General features: G+C 31.6%; 1 protein-coding gene across 1 annotated transcript in view; it reads right to left on the reverse strand.

Moving 5' to 3' along the window:
• Nucleotides 1-9,243: 9,243 nt before the first annotated feature.
• LOC142329245 (ER membrane protein complex subunit 2-like) overlaps nucleotides 9,244-26,330 on the reverse strand; it is a 46,948-nt gene continuing 29,861 nt past the window's right edge. Inside the window, exons 6-8 of the mRNA XM_075373659.1 lie at nucleotides 18,584-18,679; nucleotides 14,779-14,876; nucleotides 9,244-9,515 (exon numbers count right to left, since the gene is read on the reverse strand). Coding sequence (XP_075229774.1) covers nucleotides 9,416-9,515; nucleotides 14,779-14,876; nucleotides 18,584-18,679 — 294 coding nt within the window. The 3' untranslated portion in view covers nucleotides 9,244-9,415. The remainder of the gene's footprint in view (nucleotides 9,516-14,778; nucleotides 14,877-18,583; nucleotides 18,680-26,330) is intronic.

The raw sequence follows: 26,330 nt of genomic DNA on the forward strand, positions 1-26,330 counted from the left end.
ATATAATTATTAAATTAATAATATATGTTGCCATCCTGAGGCACTAGTAGGTAAAGGTATAAGAATCAGTTTTAGTGTATTTTGGTTCATGCAAAATGGTTTTTTAAAAAAATGCAAAATGTAATTAAAATAGAAAATGGAGAGTCATTAAACTCTCTCCTAAAAATTCAATTGCGTGATAAATAGTATGCATATTGTTATAGTGATATACACTTATATAAAAGCAATAGATAAGTGAATTTATAATTTGTTCAAGCCCTTAAACTCCATTATTTTTGTTTGTATATATAAATTTATACACAACAAATGAAAGTATATTTGTTTTATCTCAAAAACCAGTCTTTAGGAAAGAAAACAGAAAGCAAGTATTTTAACAGTTGTATTTAAAATGATGAACTGTATTGATCAGCTGGCATGCATAATAGACTGAACTAAAACCAGCTGTACAATTTTTTGCAGTGTACAGGTGGTAGAGTTAGAGAGATATTTGAATGCATTTCTTCTGAGGTTTTATATTGACCTATTTTTCATATAAGTAGTCATAATGATCCTTCTCAAAATTATTATTATCAGTTTCCCTAATGAACAACAGCAGTAATCAGAAATGGTGTTAGTAGTAAATTGGAATGATGATTGTATTGAAATATGGGATGAATTGGAAAAAATTAGTTTTAGAAAAGGAAAATTCTAAAAATTTTTTTAATGACTCAATATGATGATCTGGTCCATGAGACTGGTAATCTCGACAATAAATCTTTGACTGCATTGAGTATTCTCTTGTACCAAAATTCTTCCCACTAGTGTCTTAGTTGGTCAAAGCACTGATACAGTGAAGGTGAAAATTGATGTAATTAATCAAGTAATAAATATGATTTGTATTTGTTTATTACCACTGGTAATGCTGCTGAATTTGTGATATGATTTACAGAAGCTGAGTGAAGTTCTGAAAATCTATGAACTTACTGATTCAAGTTCGATTTAGACAGCTGCTACTTAAATCTGATTGAAGTAATTTTTTATAAAAAATATTAACACAATCTTTCAAAAATTAACGTATCACTAATTCCTTACATACTTCCTCTAAGTAAAAATATAAATTATTACAATTCCTAATGTGAACTCACAAATAACATATTGCAATTCCTTAAGATGAAACTATATCTGGTACCAATTTGCCTTCTCCTTTGTATAATTCGCACATAGCGACTGACTTCATGTACACCTACCAATTTCGTACAAGAAACAGCCTTAAATTAAATTGACAAACCATAACCATACAATCTGTACATCTTGTTATTTATTATCATTAAATGCTATTGAGAATTCAGATTTATAACATAAATCCACCTACATCTGAATTCGCAGTATTTTTGTTAAAATATTTAAAGTATTCATCACGTATACTTTACTGTGAACAATTCCCTTATAATTACAGTAATGATGTATTATCTTATAAACTTGATCTTAAGTACATATTCTATTGCTGTTTTTTCTACTTACAGCTTCTTAAAATTGCATTACTTAAAAAGCATAATTACTTATTTCAATGCAGTTTCCTTCTGTTTATCTTTTTTTTTAAAAGTTGAACTAAATATACGTTAAATACAAAAAATTTATTCTTTAATTAATTATAGAAATTTAAGATATTTTGAAATTTACATTTATTAATTCACATGATATTACTTTATTTATATACATTTTAGTTTGCTTAATTACATGAATCCGTCAAAAAAAAAAATTCAGCAGAATAAAAACTGTAAAATCTCAATTTAAAAACATAAATTACTTACATATTTGGATCTTAAATTATTTTATAATTTAAATTACTGATTAAGCAGGAATCTGTTTCAGATTTTATTTACGTATTACCATCCCACTTCATTTCCATATTATTCCTCATCCTCCTTTTTTTATTACCAATGTTAGGATTAAAATGTTTTTATTACCTGATTAGGATAAAAATATTGGAGCTTACTACATATTATTTTATTATGAATAACTAGATGATCATAAGTAATAATTATTAATGTAATTAATCCAAGTTAACCATTGCATCCTTTTTTTGAGTTGTTTACAGCTTATTCATGAGTATTCTAACATTTTAGCAATGTCTTTGTTCATCCTCCCAATCACTTTCTTTTAAACTGCTTTTTCCCATTACCTCTTCAGCCTCGTTTATTCACTGCTTAACAGACTGACCTCTTTGTGGCTTAGTATAATTTTTCATTTTGAAAATTTCCTTATTGCATCCCCCTGACAGTTGACATCAGGAAGGGTATCCAGCTGTAAAATCCAACTATATCTCTCCTGTGTAGTCCAAGGATTAAGGGAAAAATAAAGATAAAAACAAAACTTAAAATCATAATTTTATTATTTAGTTTAGCTTATAAATTTTTTAAAGATTTTTTTTCTGTTTCATGAGATTTGTTTTCAATAATTTTTTTTTAAATTAATTCACATTAGTGTTATGTTTACTCTTAAGAGACAGGTTAATTAATTCAAATAAATAGAAGGGGCACACTATCAGAAGTTGGGAAACTGGCGGAAAACACCCTATTAGTAGAGAGTGTGCCTGTATCTCCCAATTCTGCCTTATTGTGAGATGTGTTAAGGTGACCGTTTCTAGAAAATTTCTCTGACTTGTAATAATAAAAAAATAATACATTATATAAGTTGTAAATAGCTTTTGTGTTGTGAGAAAATAAAAATATACTTTGATTTAACTGTAAATAAATAAATTACTACTAAAAATAATACTCATAAGTTTATATATTTTTGGTTGAAAACTGCCACTTTGTTCTTACCTCTTATTTATTTTAATTCTGATAATGTAGTATGATGTGACTTTATTCCATTCTTTAGCAGAGATCCAAATATAAATAAAATGTTTGGTAGACGTTTAGAATTATAAACAGTATTTAGAATTATAAGTATGTTGTGGATACTCAATACCAAATCAGCGCTACCATCTTTGAAAACTATTTTCTTGAACTGTACTTGTTATTTTATTTATCAACTGCAGCCTTTCCAAACATTTTTTTACAAAATTGAAGGAAGCAATTTTTGATGGAAAACTGTAGTTCATCAATTTCTATATTATACAAATTGATTGAAGAGTATAAGTTATTTTTCATAGAACATTTAACAAAGAAACTATAAAAAATAGTTAAGAGTTTCTTACATTCTTTAAATTTTTTTATTAATAATGGTCTATAAAAAATTGTATTTATTGAGTGCAAAGTTAAAGAATACTTTGAATATGTAAGTTGGTATTTACATTTTTATTTATATACTGCCATTTCTATTGGTCTTCGACATTTTCATTTTTACCAATGATTATTTTAATCTGAAAAATTACAGCCACCATACATAACGAACATGTTTAATTTGCATTCAGCAACGTAACACTCAAAATAGTAAAATTAAATACACATATTTTAAGAAGTTACTACTTTTTAATAGAAAGGAAAGAAATATAGTTACAGCATTAAATCTGTTGTCAGGTTTTTAGAAGTGAAACCTTAGAACAGAGTGAAATAAAACATAAATAGCATGAAAAAGATCATAAATACTGTTGAACATTCTGAATAGAGATATTAAGTTGCTTGCCCAACAAAATGTGTAAGAAGGGAATTTAATACATACCTCTAATGATTATTCATGCACTGAAATATAAAATTCAACTTATATATTGTACCAATTTGGCTAACAAGCATGACAAATTTTCAAGTTACAGAAACGTTCTAAATGGAAAAACTTATTTTTTATATCATACATTTCATGCAAGTTAGAGGTATCATTAACAGAAAATTCTGACTTCATTCCTGCTACAACCCATCATATTTCAGTTCTGGGGTCCTGTAGTTTATCCCAGTATTAACAAAAGGCTGTAAAATCATTGTCTGTGGAGGCTATATCCTATAATTTAAGTTGCACTTTATAATGAAGATGTTTGAAATCATATTTATTCACTGTAGATCTAATCTAATCTAATCTAAAATTGTTAAATTTGTCTTGTTTAGTTTATATGACTGAGATTATATGCTTTTATTTGAAGGATAAGTTGTAAATATTTTATTGTTTAAATTAGAATAAGTGTTTCAAATTTTTAAATGAAGTTTTGGAAACTTGATAACTGTTTGATAAAATTAGTTAAAATTTAATTGTAGATAAATATAGCAATAAAAGTAGTAAAATATTTCATATTAACTTTGTAACATTGTTTTTATTTTGAAAAAGTAATTTGGCGGAATAACTGCATAATTTAGCATGGTGCCAAGGGATTCAGTGAGTGTTGTAAAAAAGAATCAATCCAGTATGTTAAACTGCCAACTACAATGCACGTCATTTCTACGCATTTCCTATAGAGCTTTGTTTATAAATATAAGATTTTAAATGAGAAATGTTTGTAATTTTCTTGCAGTTAGTGTACTTATTTATTGCACAGTCTGGTACTTACAAAATTTATCTCAAGATACAAATTTCATGATGTAATTATAATTTATGAAACTGTTTTGTAATTCATAAAGTCTGAATTAGATAGTATAATTCAGCTAGTATAATAAATTCTTTTATGTGGATGTAAAGTAAATCACTGTTTTTCACTAATTAATTATTATACGTAATACCAGAAATTATTTCATTTATACTTTTTAGTAATAAAAATGTTTTCTAAAAAATTATTATAATTATATATATATAATTATAATAATTTTTTTGAAATCCTGAGTTATGTTTCAAACCACTGCCTTCATTAAATCAGCATTTATTCTTTTATGAGCAGTGTTTTTAAATATGAATACTGTTACTCTGGAACATGTTTAATCGGTGTTTGCAATAAAGCTTTTACATTATGTATTAATATTAAAAAAAATTTAAGTATTTATCACTTGCTATTTACTTCCTTGTACGAACTAAAGCAAGTATTGTGATCTTGAAAAAATTTCCGTTTCCAGATTTCAAGAGATATATACATTTTGACCATCCCTGAATCCATTTAGACTAGTTTCGGCGTGACATCTGTATGTACGTATGTATCTCGCATAACTCAAAAACGATTAGCCGTAAGATGTTGAAATTTTGGATTTTGGACTGCTGTAACATCTAGTTGTGCATCTACCCTTTTGATTGCAATCGACAAGAACAAAAAGTGTTCAAAAATGCCCAAAATCCAAAATGTTTGGATTTTGGACTTTTTATTAACTGCAGTAATAGCCCTCATTAAGAGCTTTACATCAAAGTGGTACTTATTTTCACTGGCTCCAGAGTTATGACCAAATAAAATTTTAATTAATGAAATATTTGGATCTTAGGGGAAAGTACATATTGATTTGAATCGGACTTCATCTCTTTTTCTTTTACTTTTCTTTTTTTAATTTAAATATATTGATTTATTAATAATTATTAACCTCTGATTGTAAAAAAAAAATTAGAATGATAATAATTAAGTAATAATAAAAAAATATAAGTTTTTAATAAAATAAAATTTTATGTACTTTTCATTTTAAAAAAATGTGTAAGTGTAATTTAATAGGCATACAAGGAAGTCATGTGTTGTTCACACCAGATTTTTTTACCATAAGATGTAATAGCTTTTGGTTATAAACATAAAGAATTTAAAAAAATCTTTTTAAAGATTTCCTTAAATAGTTGTAAATAATTGCTCTGTTCAGATCTGAGTGAACTTTGTAACATATAAAAGTGAAACTTTAATGGTTTCTGTGATTGTAACCTAAGAATTTCAAATCATAAAAAAATAAATTTGCTTTACTAAAAAATAAGTGAATTCAAAAATTGTGAGGTATATGTATATAAATAAATATATATACAATTAAAAAAAATATATATTTGTGGTATTTTGCGTTGCCCCCTTCCTCCCATGTTTTACAACAGATTTAATTTACAATCTTTTTTTGTAATATTAACCATAATTTATTATGCATTTCAATGAAGTCACTGTGAGAAATGCATAGTTGCTGCACATGATTGCTGTCTTATCTTGTTTCAATATTGCTTACATCTGTGCATGGTGGAGGCTGTTAATCATTAGTAAGTGATCTGTTAGTCTTAAACTTCATCGATTAAGCGTACAAAACTTTCATATGGTATTCGTATTGTTATAACCCATCATCTTGCTGCTAAGCCTAGCACATGAAAATGATCCCTCTAGTTAAAGAAATTTCACCTAATAGGGATTGTAATAACGGGAATGAAATGTCTATTACTCAGATAAAAATTATCATTGTCAGTATCGTGATTGTAGGTCTGCGTCAGTGTATCCCGGGTAGGATGTTCCCACGAGTTTCTACCAATAACTGCTACAAAAAGTTTCTTCACAAGAATTTATTCAAGGGTAGACCATATTATTATTTCTCGATGACTCTGCAATTTAAATGATTTACAATTGTTTTCTGTGATGGGAATGCTTTTAAAAAACTGAAGTGTTTATTTATGGTTAAGTAAATTATTGTAAATATATGCAAATCAAGCACAGCATCATACTTTATATCAACAAAATATTGTATTCTTTTGTAATAAATATTAAAAATCTCACAGTGTGTGTCCATTAGGAACAATATAACGCTTTCTCTCCACATAAGTAACTTTTTGATGATGTATGATAACATTATGTGTGACAACTGGAGTTATAGAAAACTAAGTAATAAAAATTATTTTTTGAAGTAACATTGATTTATTTTTATAGAAAAAAATATATTGGGTTTATGATGGGCCGTTCTACTACTTCCAGTATTTGTAGTTTTCTACCCGTTACCATTCAGGTTGATGTTGTAACTCAACCTCCAACATACTTTTGATAAAATGTTTTACAATTATTTTGTTGTTGCATAAATTGTATTCCACTGACTTCAGCAGTGGTGCTGTTTGTATAATCTGTCTTACATGACAGATCATAGAATGTACGTTTTGGAGGGGCTATTTCTTAATGAATAGCTTACTCCGATGTCCCACAGAGTTCCAATCCCTATATTATTTTTAATTTTTGTTATTGACATTGTGGAAGCGATTACCAGTTGTTTGCAGACAACATTAAAATATATTCCACAATTAATAGCGTAGGTGATCACTGCTAACTATATGACTGTTAACAGAGAGGTCCCTTGGAAAAAATAAAAATGCCATTAAATCTTGGCAAATCAGTTGTTGGAACATTCCTGGAATGCTACAACGGAAAGCCAGCAATATTAGAGCTGTCATTATTATATATGGCTAACATGATGAAACTCATCCATATGCTTTGGAAGACACCTGAAAGTACTAGAAAGGGGAATTAAAAAAATGTTTATGTGCTGATCAACAAAGCACGACATGTTTCAACTGATGAGTCAAAGGAGGCTGCTGAAATTACATGCATATTTGATGAATGCAATGACAGCTGCGCTGAGATGTTTCTCATCGGCTGCCCATTGGCCAACCTACATGTATAGTCGTTCTTCCAAATAATTCCTCACAGATAAGCAATATTCATGTTACCAATGATTCAATAAAATATTAATTGGTTTCAACTACATAGGGAAAGCTTGCAGTTTCTGTTTCTAATTAATCTGCTTGGTACCACTATGCCTTCAAGAGACTAATTTTAAGGGTAACCACTGCAGTTTAAGTTATAATATTGTTTCAGGAAGAGATCGGACATTTCCCACGCCAGTGGTGGCATGACCATCTACAGAAATGATGGTGGCAGGATCAAATAGCCCATACAGAAATTTGTCTACATACTGCTCTTTAAGCTGCGACTGTGACTTTTACACTTACTTCTGGCACATATACTGTATGTAATAACTATCTCCCTAGCAGTAAGGAAGTAACAGATTTAGTTAAGCAAATGCCCAAACCATTTCCACTGGTTGGTGACAAAGATTTACAAATGAATAGTGATGGATAGAAGGCTTACTAGGTGAAGACCAATTTGATTTCATTATGAGAGTATCAGAAGCAATTTTAATCGGATTAATTTTTGAAGGTAGGCTGAAAAATTGAAGTTATTTGTATTGCAGATAAATTTTGAAAAACCATTTGAGTTTGTTGTCAAGATTTTAAGAAAAAATAAGTTAAAATAAAAAAAAAATTAATTTTATATGTATGTCAAGAATCAGGAAATGAGAGTTAAAAATTAATAAAGGCAGGCTGAATGATAAAAATAAGTAAAACAAGGATTTGCCTACCTTACAACTGAATTTTTAGTTTGTATGCAGAAGAAGCAATTAAGGAACTAAAAGTAAAATCAGAAAGCTTAGTAACAGTCAAGAACAAACGATAAAAATTTTACGATCAGCAGATATTATAACTAACTAGAAACAAATAAGATGAATGGTATGAATTCAGATCAAGGAATGAATTAAAGTGTGAATTGCTGATGAGAGAAGAAATTTAATTTAAAAGTAAAGATTATAACAAATGAATTGTACAACAGAAAGGAGGATGATAAAGAATTAAATATTAACACGCTATACCAGAAATAGTACAATTGTTTTTTTTAGGTAATTTTATTACTTAAATAGCAATGGATTGATTGATGATAATGGATAATGCTGGATGATAAAGATGTCATAAATAACTGGTTCAAGCCAGGAAAGCATTTTTTGCAGAAAATATATGACAGCTAGATGTAATAATTAAAAAGAAATTTAAAAAAATATCTTTAGAGAACTTAATGGGCAGCAAACATTGTTTAAGAGAACAGTGTTAAAAATTAGGTTAGTTGATAAAAGTAGAAAATGAAGATTTAAAATTTATTGGAAAAAGAGATGTTATGGCAGAAAAAATATAAGGCTTGTAGGCCATATATTAATATTACTCTTGTTAGTGAATCTGGTAATAGAATGAAGTGTAGAGTGTAAAAATAAACAGTTAACAGGAAACAAGAATACAGTGTATAAAACAATAGAGAGTTTATAATAAGTAATTAAAGTGTATAAGGTGTCTGTATAAGCATGGAATAGAAAGTTATATAAGAATGCATTGATCCAATCAAACAAATAACATGATTGCAGAAAACCATTCCTGAGATATAAAGCCTAACAACACTAGCACATTGTTTAGCATATTATTTACTTTTTGAAAATGTAGCAAAAATAAATAGTTGATTTAGAAAAAAAAATTAGTTCTAGGTTATAAAGCAGAAAACAATTATGGATGAGATGGAAGGAGGAATCAACATTTCAGAAAGTAAAAATGAAATTAAAACAGAACTTTAGGGAGTAATAAAATGTTATGGGTAAAAAGTAAATTTACAAAAAATGGTGTATAATTGAACAACATTACAATAATGCAATATAATTTTATAATAAATAAAGTGATATACATATATATCTATAAAATTAACAAATACCAGATACCATACATGACATTCAATAAATAATAAAACACAAAGAATCAAGCATTAACAATAATTAGTTTAACTAGTCTGTGCTACTGCAAGAGATGTTATCTGCATTGAGCTAATGAGGCCTTCAAGTGCAGTAATCTCATTATCCTTGCCATATTTTTCTTCGTATCTAAACAAAAGAAAAAAATGAATCCAGTTAATTTTAAAAAAACTGCATAAAACAGACCACACACATAAGTAATCCAATCTTATAGACGTAATTGCAAAATGTAAAAACACTAAAAACAATGAATGTGCATACATATTTTCTTTCATACATCAAACACGTTTTTTTCTCAACTTGTCATATTTTAATTTTCACTGCTCTAAAACGAATTAATTATTTATTTAATTAACTAAATACAATATAGCTTTTAAACTATCTAACCACATTATCAAACATTTAAAACAGAATAACACAACTGTTGATAAATGCAAAACAAATGCTTATAAAATATAAAATGTGATCAGTATGAGTACATTTATATTGGAAAGACAAAGAAATAAATTAAAACATGGCTTAACCTTGTACAAAGGCATTTACATAAAAAGTGTTGAAAAATGTAACACATCTATTAAATATCAAAACACTGTAGTTACTATGCATCAAAACAAATGAGAGGTTATCTCTACAGTAAAGACAGTTTCATTGTAAATAAATTTATTCTGAAAACTTTATAAATATTTTTTATTTCTCTTAAACTACATACCTTATACTACTTCTCTATATAATTGCCACATGAATTAAGACATTTATCATAGCGATATACCAGCATCAATATACCCTCGTAGTATTCTTCTGCTGCCAATCCATTTAGCCATTGATTAATATTTTTAAGTTCATCATAACCTGCGAATTGCTTACCACTTAAAAATTCTTTTATTTCCCAAAAAATGGTAATCAGAAGGAGCTAAGTCCGGGCTACATGGTGGGTGATCGTAAATTCCCATCCAAATGTTCTCAGTAAATCACATGTCAGACCCGCACATGTGGACGTGCATTATCGTGCAGCAGGACATCGCTGTCGGTCAGCCGCCCAGATTGTCGATTTTGAATGGCGCGCCATAACTTACATAGAGTTTTGCAGTAGGCTTCTGCATTTACAGTTGTTCCACATGGCATGAAATCAATTAGAAGTATGCCAAACCGATCCCAAAAGACTGTGGCCATCAGTTTGCATCCAAATGGCTGTGGCTTGACCTTTGTTGGTCTGGTTGGTGATCGAGGAAGATGCCATTCACTTGACTGCCATTTTCTCTCTGGTATGTAATACGAAATCAATGTTTCATCATTGGTAACGATTGAATTAAGGAATTTATCACCTTTTTTGTGTAGCGCATCAAAAACTCCAAAGCAGATTCCATTCGGATTTTTTTGTGACTTTCCATTAAGACGTGCGACCCCAACGTGCACACACCTTTCTGAAGTTTAAATGGTTATGAACAATGCAACCAGTAACACCTTTTGAAACATCAGGAAAAAGTAGGTCAGAAATCATTGAGCAATGATCTTTTCTGATTTCATTATCAACTTGTTTCAACAAATCCTTGGTGATTATTGAGGGCCTCCCTGAACATTCTTCATCATGCACGTTAATTCTGTTATACCTTTCATACCATTTTCAGATGTTTCTTCCATTTATTACATTATCACAACACACAGCAATCAACTACTTAAGAATTTCAGTTTTGATGGTTTAAAAAACGTATGACTATATATTTCACAGTTGGTGGCAACATCAATTTTCCTATTTTATAATGTAATAACTCACACATAATCAAAGATACTACAATGCGACAACTTACAGACAACAATGCAGTGTGTGTACATTACTAGCGTGGCCATGAACAACACAGGTTAACCAACCTTAATGAGGAAATTTCTCAGCGGTCTTTACTTTAAGAGATATCCCTCGTATATTGTTGAAGTTAATTTTAAGGAAACAGAAAATTTTGAAAATATTAGAGTTACAGACATCAATGAATTTTACCAACTGAATGTGAAGGGAATATTTTGTATAAATTGATAACGCAATCGTAATATTCCAAATTACTCTTATTTATACCACAACAATCTTAGAAACAATAATAGGAGTATTTTAAATAAGAAAAAAATGTTTATTAAGTGCTACATAAAGAAATTGAAGATGTATCTCTGAAAGTACTATATTATATAAATTTTTTTTTCATTGATTAAAAATTCACAAATGACTGGAAATATTAGCAGAAAAAATTTGGTATAAAACACACCTTACATCCTGTTTTTGACAATTTTTTATTTAAACTTAAATAAAAGGCCATACTTTAGCCATATTTTATTATGAACAATTAATGTAAAGCACGAGTGATTTTTAATCCCATGCATTAGAAATATGTAGTGTTGTGAAATGGTGAGTTATCACGATTTAATTTTCTGTGTTTCTGTACTGTGTTTCTGTGATCTCTCTTGACAACCACAATAATATTTCCAATTATGTTAGGCATGGAGATTCTTTGACAACTTTCAATACAAAATTCAAATGCAATAGCAGAATCAACTTTTATAACAAATTTTATAGAAATAGGGGAGAAACATATGCGCGCACATGTACACACACACAAAGATATTAACTACATGCAAATTTTACTTAAATAAGAACAAATGTGACATAAAGTATTATTTACTGAAAAAAAAACTGGCTACTCAATAAACAAGTGTTGCCATGGAATTTGATATTTGGTACCCAACAGCTGTTACGATTTATATCAATCATTCTACCTATTGCCTCCTATCAGTTTTCACAAAACAGAATCCATTTCCCTTTTTAAAGTTGTAAGATCACAATAATTGCAGTTAATCTTTAAACAAATGATTTTAATTAAAAAAAAAAAAAATTGGGGTTTTAAAGTTATTTAATGTCTCTTAACTCTGAATTACAGTAATGTATCCTAAACAAAATGAAAGAGTAATTTTTACACTTTTCTCTACAAGTGTTCAATATGAGCTCCTTTTGTCATGTGGGACACATCCAACCAATAGGAGAGTTCATCCCATACTTTAACCAGCACGTCTGAAGTAGTGTAAGCAATAGCTGATTCAATCTTGTGCCTCAAATTAGGTAGATCAGTATCAGTGGAGGCATTTACACAAGATTCATTATAAAACCCCAAAGAAAAAAAATCCCATCAATTGAGCAGGAAACATCACAAACAAGCTCAATCATCGGATTGTCCAGTGGTTGAGGAAAACGTCATTAAACCAATCCCATAATCTAAAGAGGAGATGCACCCATCTTGTTAAAAAAAAAAATTTTTCTGGTCCAACTAGCAGTTTAGGAAACAGCCACATACATAGCATATACAAATAAGCAACTTATGGTATGGTTGTTTCAGTGAAAAAGAATGACCTGTAAACTTGCCGTCAGTATATTCCGCATAAAACATTTAATTTTTGGGATCTCTTTTACACTGCAAGAGTTCATGGGGATTTTTTGACCCAGATATGAATATTATTTGTATTAACTTTTCCACCTAGATGAAATGTTGACTACTCATTACTAAATACAATATCATATATGTTCAAGAAAGTCATTATCTTCATGCTGCAACATTTTGATTGTGAAGTCAGTATGCATGCACAGCAGACTTGTAGGCTTCAAAGCCTGCAATTGCTGTAAATGCTATATAAGGACGCATATGTAAGTGTTTCTGTAAAACATTCCACAGTACATTAAACAGCATTGCTAGTTCATGGCTCACTTTCCTAACAAACTTTTAGGACTATGCAGGAAAGATTCCCTGACTCATTGAACACAAAGGAAATTCGCAGGTTGTAAAGGGTCTTGCCTATACTGAATGCAGTGTTACCTCTTCTTTTTCTATTTAGCCTCTGGAACCACTGTAAGGAATTATTTTAGAGGATGAATGAAGATGATATGTATAAATGTAAATGAAGTGTAGTCTTGTACAATCTCAGGTTGACCATTCCAGAGATGTGTGGTTAATTGAAACCCAACCACCAAAGAATACTGGTATCCATGATCTAATATTCAAATCCATATAAAAGCCTTAATGAGGATTTGAACCTCAGAACTCTCAACTTCAAAATCAATTGATTTGTGAAGACGAGTTCACCACTAGACCAACCTGATTTACCTGGCTTTAAACTGTATTTTTATTTTTAGTAAATGTAAATCATTTCACATATTTCTTTATTTACAGAATATTAAGAGTTAGCAGTTAAGAAATAATGTATATTTAAGTAAAAGCTAGCTTTACCAAAAAATAGTGTTCTGTTATGGAGGAGAAAATATTCAATCAAGTAGGAAAAATATTTTTATACACAATTACACATTAAGATATAGTCTACAAAATACTCCATTTTGGAAAAATACAGTTTATAAGCATTTATACTTCAAAGAAAAGTACTGTAATATAGGCTGTAGTTATTAGTGTTTATCACACATTTACTACAGGAACTTAAAACAGGAACTTTTAAGACGGAAGAATATTACATACAGTAGTTTTTTTTAATACAAAATACTTGGAAATATAATTGTATCCATGCTATGTCAAGCATAGGTATGTATTGCATCGGCCTTGAAAAAAGGTATCTCAAGAAATTAATATATATGCAATGTATGATTAACAAAATCAGAGATTTTATTAATTCTTCTACAGATTTATTAATTCTGTTAAACAAACTCTTTGAGGAAGGTGGAAAGGTGACTGGACTGCTAAAGTAGATAATAAACTCCAATACACAAAGGACACTGTGTTGGCATGGAGTTCTTCCAACCGGAAAAACCGCTGAGAGGAGGTTATTATTTGATGTTTGCGAATACGGTATACAAATCTTACACATAAATACCTAATGAATCAGGCCAATGCACCCGTTTGTGTTCGCTGCAAATACCAATTAATGATACACCATATCCTTGTGGACTGTGGGCTATGTGGTGTTGTGTCCAAAATTTAAATTAGGGGCTACCATCGGAGATATTCTGAGGATATTATCAAATATCTTGTTCTTTCTTAAAAGCCAGACATATACATTTAATTATCTAATACTTATTATAGTGTGTTTTTTTAGTATTTTATATTTAGATTTAACTTTTCCTATTTTTCCTGTGTTACTGTGTGGTTTGTTTGTTAATTTAATTTTTTCTGTTTAGTTTATATATTGTTATACTTTGCTCATGTGTTAAAAATTAGTTTACATATTGTAAAATCATTGCTTTTGGGTGCTAATAACGAACCTTCATTGTGCACCCCTCCCAAAAAAAGCAGAAAATGTAAACAAACACTGTAGCATATGATACATAAAAATTGCATACTAATGATGTATGTTCTATTTTTCAAAGCAATGTAAGTATGTATTCACTATTTTTCAATGTAATTTATTACAGAGTTACCTGTCATTTATTTGTTTCAAAGCCCATGAAGCTAGTTTATTTGCATCTTTTTTCTTAGGAGATGTACACTTTGGTGACATCGCAATATTTGTAGCAGACTGAAACATAAAATTCAAGAAATGAAACAACGTAATAATATTAAACAACTAAAACAATAAACCTAATTTCAGTGATAGAACAATTGCAGATGGTAAAACATTTATTATATATTATATAACAGAAATATACTTAGTGAAGCCACTGAGAGGTTACTATGTAAACTTAAGTAACAAAATGAAAATAGACTGATTGGCAGAGAAGTATTACAATTAGTTTTTATTATCTATTTTTCTTCTTTTTGTTAATGATGAAAGGGAGTGTTTCAGTGTAAGACTAGTTTAATAGAATTATTAGTATTGAGCTCACTGGACTTCTGTCATTTATCTTGGATATGACCAGGCATCAGAACTGATAAGAAAAATGAAGTTAACCACCTAGCAGATAAACAATTTAAATTTAATATTATTTATTTCAGCTTGTAGATGATAAATTTGATCACTTTAACTATAAATTTATTTGCAGCATACCATGATATTTAAACCATTTTATTTTGGATAGGTTCAAGTTATTTACTTTGTGTCTTATTCAGAAGGCAAATTCTCTCTAGATTATCTTCAGTTTTCTATGAATTAGTGAATTGCAATTTTTTTAATTTTGTTAATCGTTAATAATCTTGTTAATAGTTTGCTGTATAATTTATAAATAATTTAACTGGAGAATTAATAACAACATTTGAAGTCCATTAAAAACATAAGCAAGAGAAATTATTAAAACTGTGATAGAAAAGCTATTAAAAAAATAACTAATTTAAAGTTTAAAAACTAAATTATCATAAAAGGTCTAGCATTGTAGCAACTAGTACAGGAGAACCTAATGAAAAATTAAAATCTCAATAATGAATGATATGCTGTTTAAGTTGAGAAAAAATTATACAAATTTGACAAACAAATTTTATTTTAATAAAAATGTCATCTGAAGAAATTTAAAAAAAATATTAATAAAATTATCTTTTAAACAAGCTGTCTATGCTTGTTAAATTTAAAAACTTGAATCAGAATAGTCACTTATCATATTTTCTGGGAAAACTGTTTTCTGTATGTTAAAAAACCTAAATTTTTTTTATGTAGCTTGAAAGAAGAATTCATTTTTTTTGGAGTAGACATTATTTTATGGGAGTAACATTTAAATTTAACAAAAACAAATGTAGGAAACAAAAATGTTTTGTTTTTATATTTTACAAAAACAAATGTAAATTTAAAGCAGAAACAAATGTAGAAAAAATACACAGCTTAAATTCTGGGCACAAAGAGGGTAAATTCAAGTTGATATAAACAGTAAAAAATAGTTACAGTGACTTATATTAAAAATAATTCTTGTTTTACTTGTAGGACTGTTTGTGTTGTGGTATTTCAGTTCAAATAAAAGGCCAGGTATCTTTAAGAAATGTCCGGTCTAATGTTTACGCAGTAGTTGAACTTATAAATTTTGTAAGTCAAATAAAAACTATTACAAATCAGATAGAATCAACCAGCTAGTGAAATCCAAGATTGTACAGAGATACCTCCTACCATCACAGCCTAAACCGCACTGAGTTTTCTGGAGTGCAAGTTAATCTATTCCCTAATAATTGGACTGTGTGGCCCAGCTTGTAACATTGTGTGAATAGCTTGTTGGCAGCTGAAGGGATGTACACTGTGCAATGTACTCTCTTTGGCTTAATGCAATCAACCTTAATTTATTTTTAATTCTATAAGTATAACTATAAAGTACAGAGAACACACTTCAAGATGGTGTAATTTGTTTTAAAATATTTTGTGACATCTTTTCATAAAAACAAAAAATATTGTATAAATAATATAATTAAAGGAAAATTAAATAATAAGTAAACAAAATAAATCAAATATAATAAAAACTAAAATTAATTTGTTCCATAATGATAGTGCATGTCTTCATGGGACATTATATATTACATCTTATTTTATAGTTTAATATTAGTTTGTAATAACAACAAAAGGTTTTATATAACTTTTTTTGTTAAAAAGTATGTTAATAAAAATTTTTTATAGAAATAAATAGGAAAGCACATTTTCCATAAAAACTGGTGGTGTATTTCAATTTTTTATTAACTGGATCATTTCATAAATTTTATTTGTATACCTTTACTACCTTAAGGTATACAAAAATATTTTAAATTAAAAAATTGTTTAACAGGGACACACGTAAGAATGTAATAAAGAATCCACTATCTAATCAATGTGGTATGTAGCTTATTGTCACCAGTTGATAGGGAGAGAGTTAGGGAGATGGTTTGTTGCAAGTGAATAAAAAAGGTTTTCATTTTAAAGATGTCGAAGTATTTTTTTGCTTGATGATAAGCAAAAACATAAGCTTGTGCATGGAATATAGAAATGGAATTTTGTAGGATATGAAAAATGCCATGCCTGACCGGATTCAAACCTGGGACCTCAGGATGAAAGGCCGAGATGCTACCACTCCTCCATAGAGATCAGCAGAGTGAACTTGACAAAGAATTGCCCAAGTAACTTCAAATCATTGGAAAGCATGCATCTAGCGTGTAATTAAAAAAAAAAATGGGATGCAGATATTATTAATATTGCAAACTTGCAATTTTAACTAATAGTAATTTACCCCAACAAATTTAAAGAAAAAATGTAATATAATTGTTCCTTTTTGGAATAATTTTTAATATTTGATTATTGTTAACGTTAAATAATTATCATGAACAATTTTTTTTTATATAATATTAACCCTTTGCAGGCGGTGATGATTTATGGCTGTGGGTGGAAGACACATTTTCAAAAAAAAAGCTTCATGCAAAAACTATTTAAAGTAACTTAAAACATGCATTCATCCATAAAAACAACATATACCTTGTGTTTTTAGTGAATTCTACCACTAATCTGGTTAAGGAATACTGTTTAAGTATCTTGAGAGAAAAAGCTTACGTGAAAACGGCACAAGTCTCACTGAGCGCATTAGAATTTGCAAACTAAAGGTGATGATTTTGGTTATATTTTACATTGAGTTCTTTTCATGTAAAAGACACTGAATAATAATAGTAACAGTAATAACATTGATGATAATATAATAACAATCTGAGTCCTGGCAGGGATGCTCCATTCAGGGTGTCCCCATTAGAGGCATTGGCATAAAGATCGAGTCCCGGCTCCCAGAGTGGAGACTCAGAAATGGCATAGCCGGGCCTAGTGGATCCTACACTGAGGGGTCTGAGGTGGGTGCAAAGTGAGATCCGACTGACAGGCCAAGACGTGGAGGCCTGTTAAAGTGAAGGACACTCCTGGGCTGTGTAATACTTAACTGCAGGATCCAGTCCAGAGGAAAAAGAAAAAAAAATAATAATAGCAACTTTGAAGTACGTTTTAGTAGTTAAAGACCTTAACAATCAATGATAATAAAAATAAATATGAAAATAAAAAGTAAAAGTTCCCCATGAATTCTTTTTGAGTTATATCTAAAGTGAGCAAATTTAATAATCTGTACTGTTTTGACTGTACTCAACATAGTAGTTATTCAATATATTACTAGTTCTCAATATATATTAAATTAGTCACATTAAACTAGCATTATAGGAGGTGTTCAGAGTTCATTAGTTTTTGGCAATACTTGAAGTATGTAAGTTGTTTTGTTCTACAAGATTGTAAGTAGATAAACTAGTTGATAAATAGATCCAATAATAAGTATTGTTACTGATACTTTACAACATGTTTTCAGTAATCAGACTTACCAAGAAGAGTCCATACAGTGCTCTCATATTATTAGGACTGAGTTTCAATGCCAAACAGTAATGAGATCTAGCAAGCTCCATGTTTTCAAAACCTCCCTGAAAGAAGCAAAAATTAGATTATAAAAAAAAAAATGTTGCATGAAACATGCAAATGTCGCTCAAAGCATAATTTTTAAGTAATACCCATACCATGAGCAAGTACAATATTGTATGATGTTAGCTGCAGAACTTTTTCTATGTCCATTATTAAAAACTGCTGCTTTCCAAAAATGTGTTCATTGTTATCTGAATAAAATTTCAGATAACAGACTTTATGAATTTCACAACATAATGAATTTAAGTTTTACAAAAGTAACTTCAACAGTTGTTATAATGTAATCCAGTTTACTGCTAACTGATTGTAAGGTTTTATGAATGTTAGTATTTATAAGCTTATTCTATTTTCTATCTAAGGTTATTAATAAAGCGGAAAGCCTTTGAGTTTTTTTAATGTTTTTTTTTAAAACGTAAAATTAAAATAAACAATTTTACTATAAAATAACAGTGGTTTGAGTGTGAAAAATTTATGCTACATCCATGGAACAAATAGTTCTTCTCAGCCAGGAGAAAAAAATAAACCATCATAAATTATATTGCACTTGGCAGTTGTTAAAACAATATTCTTCTTGTGTTTGGCTATTGAACTATAGTTTTTTGCTAGTACTTTCTACTGTTTTGTATAACTTAAGACATAATTAGATTGAATACTGTAATCTTTATAACAGTATTATGAAGTACTATATTTTTAGTGCTTATTTAAATATTTTGTTAACAATTTGTAAAGTTGATGAATTTTTTAGCAATTACCAAGTATACATTTTTTTTTAATATATTTTATTTTTAATTTTTATTACTGTTTTTGTTTCAATTTTATTATTTTTTTTTTAATAAAGAGCTGGAAGTAAGAATAATCTTATACTTAAGTCAAATGAAAAATTAAAAGTAGAGGATAACAATAAATATGAATTTCTTATTACAGTTTAAAAAATCACCACAAGCAAGCCATAAACATACATTTTGGTTTCAACAGGATGAGGTGGTCAGTCACACAGCTAGGCAAATGAAGTTAAATTATTATTTCCAGACTGTGTTCCTCTCGATAGAAATATTTCTGTGAGAATGCCAGGATTGTGTAGTATGCAATTTTTTTCTAGTTAAGCGATTTGAAAAGTATTCCATAATCCACCAACTGAAGCACTCCATAGATGGCAAATCCATAGATAAGATCTATGGATTTGCTGAGTAATTGAAAACAAGAACGTACTGGGAAAAATGTATGAATTGAAATAGTTACTACTTTCAATATATAAATTTTAGAATTTAGAATGTTTAACAGTACATTTAAATTCTACTAAATTAATGATCATCAGCAATAATAGCTGTTTTTTATTTTAAATTGCTCATATAAAAATTGTGCATTATATTGGCTCATCCCCTATTTTCATGACAAAATTCAAGAAATTTATTTGGAAAATTAGAAAATATATTCTGCCATTTCAGAGTCTTAACTCATGTTCAGTAGTAGTTTATTTTTGTAATCTCTTTTATAATTTTTATCATTATAGTTTTCTTGCACATTTATTTTTTGTGAATGGCTTTTTTTAACTTAACTGGACAGCATTTTTGTTGGTGGCATTTTGTTCCACTTATATTTTAATTAAAAGAAAAATCAAGTTTTTGCATTTGGCAAGAAATCAAGGGTTAGTAAATAAGTTACTGGTAACTGTTTTCACAGGTAATAAAAATTTAAAGTATTGAAAAAGTATTGACATCTATTTATTTTTTTTTGCACAGTTTTAATGCTTAGTTTTGTTTTTTATTTTACTAGCTTCCTGTAGCAGCTTCGCCTGTGCTATATGATTACTTGCGTTTCCTGTGGCGGTCATTTATTTTATGTTTATTAGTCAAGTAACTGGAGGCAAATGCAGCCAGTCACACATACAGTAATGGTGGCAATGGCTGTGGTGGTTGAGCCACATACCTTTGCACCCTTTAAAAAAATTGGAATTAAAAAAACCTGAAAATGGTTTTTAAATATTTATCTGGAGAGTATTTGCAAGCCCAAATCTACTAATATCTCGTTTACTGTACTTGGGAGTGGGAAAATTTAGAATCATTGTTCAAAAATCTTTTTACCTTTATTCCTCCTCTTTCAAGACTGAATTTCAAAAATCTAGAAATTGGTTTATTGACATGAAAATTACACTTGCCAAAAATCAGGTTGATTTCTATATTTGTTACCAAGAAATTAAAAAACCAGCGTTTCAAAAAAAATTCAAAAATCAATTTTAACCCTTGAAACTTAATGAAACTCAAAAAATCTAGAAACCGAGATATTCATAATCAATCAGTTCAAACCCAGCTCACACAGTACAGACACTCGCAGTTCACAATTCATTAAAGTTAGTTGCTTCAACCGCCAAATTTCCACTATTACATTATATTTTTTTTCTTTGATGAAATATATCCAAAATCCTTTTCAGTTAAGCCAAGAAACATGGTTAAAAATTTAGTAGTAATACATTGGATAGTTTTTTTTGTTTATCCTGAATAAAAAAACCCTTCTCTTTATATAATATTATAGATTTTATATTGCCTTCAATACTACATACAGAGTATTTTACAAGATAATAACAACTGGGATGAAGGTTTTATTTCAGGTTACATTAAACCAACTTTCTAACATCCAGAAAACCATCCCAAATTTCAGTTAATGCTTTAGTTACTTATAGTTATCCAAGAATTAGGACCATGTCTGAAGTATCCAAACATCACACAGATATACTCTAACAAAGTCATGTCTAAAAAGTAAACAAAACAGAGTGGTAACTGAACAAAACAAAATCATTTCACTCAAAATTGGGCAAGATGACTAATTTTGAACAAGAAAATGATCTCATATCTTGAAATTAATTAGCTTATAAACTATCTTCAGTGTAAAAAGCCTATATGTTTCTAATACAACATGGGCAATCTACATTAGAAAATGTAGCAATATGATTTTTGCTTTAATAAAATATGAAAAAAAGTTATTATTGAATGTTTAAAGAACGAATTATTTTATTAATATAGAACTTAGTAAAAATACGAATCATATGAATATAGCAGGTTTTTTAAAAATAATTATATAGTAAAACTATAATCTTCATTTTTCACTACGAAATCTGTGGCTGTTCAATTTAAAAAAAAAAAAAAAAAATAGTGTAACTATTCTTAACTTCTTTCAATATCATTTGCTTGATATTTATGAAATTTAAACAAAGATAACTGCTTAAAATTAATGAAACTGAAATGATTTATAGAATAAACTGGATCTCTTGATCTGGAGGCTTGTCATAGAGAAATGAATTTTATTTAAGATGTATCTGAGTTAAATGGCTTTGCGAGATGGTTTTACTAGAAAGATTTTTCTAACATCTAGAACTACAATCTAAACCTTGAAACTGCCCTGAGGTTTAATGATTTTATTAGAAAAGAACCATCAACTAAATAGAGAAAAGTATTGAAAAACATTAAAGATGAGTTAAACAACCTCCTTATTTCAAAAGAATAGAAAAGAACCAGAGAAAGTATGAGCAGAAGTTGCTTTATCTTTTAACAAGATAAAAAAAAAATATTTAAAAAATCACAACTTTAATGTTATTGTGGGTACGTCTAGAAGATTGGCTACTGTAACTAAAATAAAACTGAACCCGTTGAAAGGGTAGGCATGTAAATATTGATTTGTAAAGAAAATAACACAGTTTAGGAAATGCATACGGAAAACTAAAAGAAAGATTTAAACTAGAATAACAAAATATTTGGTTCATTACAGATGTGAGTATTAGAGAGATTGTAACCCAGTATTCCTGCAAACTAGTTACAAAATTAATTTATTAAAAACTACAGTTTAAAAAAAATGCATTTAATAAACAGGAATTAGATGGCTAAAAATCTTGCTCTATCAACAGAGATGCAGAAATATAAATGCTGAAAAACAAGTTCTGAAGTAAGTGTCTTAGCAATGGTTGTGAAAGGATGTGTTTTCTAGTGCTCTGTGTTGTGTGTGTACCTGAATAAGTTCCACTGTCATCACCAACATACCATTAGGACGTCCAGTCTAGCAAGCAATAGTGTTGCATCTTTTATTTGATCTTCTGATCAAACTGGATAAGTTTTGGCGTATTGTATTTTAAAGAAGTTTTTTTTTTACCAGTGTCTAACAATCAGTTAAGTATGTAAATTTTATTTTTAGGTTTATGACAAAGTAATTCTATTACTTTCAAACTATTTAATAGATTAAGTAGTGATTAGTATTAAGTAAATAATTTTTACTAAAATTCTATTTAGTTGTTCACTGATAGATACATGAATCTAATACTAGTGTTAAAATTTAGATTTAATTTTTTTTTAAATTTAGACTAATGGTGACTAATAAGAATAAGAAGGTGGCCCACCACCTTCTTGTTCGCCCTCCCTGGAAATTTCCGGCTAGGGAGAGTTTCTAACTTCATGAGCCCCGAAGAGGGCTCAACCTGTCTACAGGGCTCACCTGTAGACCAACCACAACCAAGGACAGTCCGGAAACAGCAGCCGCCATCATGGAAGTTGCAGGGGAAACCCTTCACAACCTTTGATCATGAAGCAGGAGAAAATCTCGCCCATAATGTTGGACTGTCCTAGGGAGTGGCCCTCGTTGGCAAGAGCCATATCCGCTATACTTCACGAGTGCTTGGTCACAAAGAGCACTGGGCTCTCAGTAAGGCTGCAATTAAGCAGCGAATGTGATTTGTGGGAAGTGCAGAGCTTTCTGCACTCAAAGGACATCGCCTTCCACATGTACCAGCTCCCTAAGGAAAGGCAGCTTAAAGCCGTGGTCCAGGGTATTCCCTTTGGGGCCATGTGTGAAGAAGTGGGATTGGAGCTCTCCTCACTGGGCTATGACGTGGCATCAGTGAAAAAGCTGACCACAAGAGATGGTATCTTGAAGGTTTCTGAGCTGGCATTGAAATGCGAGGGCCTCCAGGGCGCTAACTGAGCACTAGATTCGGTGGTTGATCACTATTGGGCAAGGTGGACCAGGTGGTGGAAGGAGTCGGGGACTTCAAACCGGTAAACGGGGAGGGTCCTTGACGAGATCAGCACCTCTTTAAAATGGGCGGAGGAGAAGGTGAAAAAGCCTGTCTCCTTCGCTGCAGTAACAGCCGCACCTGAGCCTAAGCAGGTTAGTACCCCGCCGTCAGTTCAGGTGTCGGCTAAAAAAATTAAGCAGGCCACCGTCAAGGTGGTCCCAGTAACGCCTGGTCCGGGGGCTTCATCTACGATGACAGAGCTGACCCTGAAGAAAGTCCTGGATCCGCAGAGAGAAAGGTTCCAGTTCTCCCGGGTCACGAAAAGGTGTAAGGGACCATGGAGTGGTCCTGGAGGTCGTAAGTGAGCAGCAGGCGAAGTGGCTTCTGGAGGCCGATGTTCTGCAGAAAAACAGGCTGAAGGCTCAGTTTCTGGCCGAGCAGAGTCCTCAAATATTGGTATATGAATTACCAAGGGCAACTAGGGCAGAGGAGTCCGAAATCCTCAAGGCGATACACAGCCAAAATCCAAGTTGGGGCGGAAGGAAGCCTCAAACAGCCACAAGGTTCTTGAGACCTTGCCTAAGATCCGGCAGGTCTTGGTGGCCGGCTGTTCCTTGGGTGGGCCTCTTGCAGGGTTGTTGACCATACATAAGTACTCCGGTGCTTCAAATGTCAAGGCTTTGGTCACACCTCCCTCTGCTGTAGAGCTCAGTTGGAGATGAGATGTGTGGTCATTGCGCCCTTGCGGGGCACCGGGCAGTTAATTGCCCTAGAAAGACCGTGCCTGCAAAGTGCGCACCTTATGCCTTGGTGAAAGGCTTTGATGCCGTACACCGGGGCGGGGGGCAAGCAATGCAGGTCGCATGACATAGCCTGAGCGAAGATCGGGTTTGCATAATACAACGTAAGGCGATGCCTGAATTGGGGGGAAGCTTTCGAGAATGGTTGTCACCATATTGACGCCGATTAACGCATGAATTATCGCATATTGGCGCAGGATTAACTGCGCCTGGGGCAGTTAATCTTGCACCATTCCCGGGCAGCCACCAATGAAGCCATGAGGATCCTTGAGGTGTACAACCTCGAGGTCCTCTTGGTCCAGGAGCTGTACACGGTCGGGGATAAGGTGGTCGGCTTCCATGGGGTTGATGTTATTCATTCTCGTGGGGAACAGCTGCTCTCTGCGATCATGGCCGGCTCGGTCTCGTTGGGTGTCTGCTGGATGCCCCAATTTCCTGACGAGCAATTCACCGTCGTGTGAGACAAGAGGGGTACGCTTGATTTTGTACCGGTGTCAGGATACTTCCAGCTTGGATGTAGTATCGATGACATATTGGTGAAGTTGGGGTGGATTCTGGATGGTCTCCCGAGCATCAGAGTGCTGGTTAGTCTCGCTCAGTTTGTTGAAGCCAGGAACCTCTACTTCCTTAACGAGGCAGAACAACCGCCGACTTTCTCTTCCGAACAGGGGGAAAGTTGCATCGACATCACCTTGGTGATGGGTGATCTGCTTAGGAGTGCAACTAGTTGGACTGTCTGGCCCGAGGCCAGTGTGAGTGATCATAGGTTTATAACCTATGAGATAGCTTAAGGTGGCAGTCCAAGAGCTCCGGATTCGGGTCGCTACAACTTAAGGGGTCTGGATCAGCACAGGCTGCGGCTGCCTTACAAGGGTTGGAATGGCGCATGTAGCACAAGGAAAAGGTGAAATTGATGGTTGAACAATTCGGCCGGGTCATCAAGACTGGCTGCGATAGGGTCCTACAGCGGCCTCGGCCAATAGACAGACCCTTATGTAGTGGCCAATCCACTGATCGGAGAGTGCCTGGAGCCGTCTATTAAACGCAGGCAGAAACCCAAGAAAAAGTGGTGGTCCTCTGACCTTAGCGTTCTGCACACAAGAGTTAAGTCCGCTAGGAGAAGATACCAACATTGCCCCCTAATGGGGATTATTGTTGATGATGTGCGTGCTGAGGGTCTGCGAATCTACCAGCGCACCCGTAATGAGTACGTTCACGCCACCAAAGAAGCCGAACTCAAGTTTTGGCAAGACTCCATGCGCGAGTTGCAGTGCAGCCCCTGGTGGCTCGCGAAGTCATGTTACAGGCCAAAGCCATTGCACGTGCTGTCCAGTGTTCGATGTGGGTATGGTAGTTGTGACCACACTTTAACATCTGTGGCGAATTACCAGGCGTTCCTGGATACTCTGTTTCCAGATGCAGATACTCTGTTTCTGATTGTAAATATGTTTTGGCAATTTTTATTGACATAGAGGCAGCATTTCCTTCCTTGTGTTGGGGTTCTATCTCTATTAGCTGGAATACCCCAATGTTCCTGTAGCCCTGCAGGCTGTAGTATGTGACTATTTGTCCACTTGCACGACTCTGTTTAAGAATGCAAACCTAGTTGTGGAAAAGTCTGTCACCAGGGGAAGCCCACAGGACTCTGTTCTCAGTCCCTTGCTGTGGAATCTGGTATTCAATTGATTTTGGGACTGACATTCCCAGAAGAGGTCACGGTTCAGGCTTTCACCAGTGACTGTCTCCTGTTAGTTCATGGTAACTCACTACTACAGCTAGAAGACCAGGTGCAAGTGGCCTTGTCAACTGCAGAGGTTTGGATGGACATTCAAAATTTAAAGAATAAGTACCCACAAC

This window comes from Lycorma delicatula, chromosome 1, assembly GCF_047948215.1.
Source record: "Lycorma delicatula isolate Av1 chromosome 1, ASM4794821v1, whole genome shotgun sequence".
Lineage (NCBI taxonomy): Eukaryota > Metazoa > Arthropoda > Insecta > Hemiptera > Fulgoridae > Lycorma > Lycorma delicatula.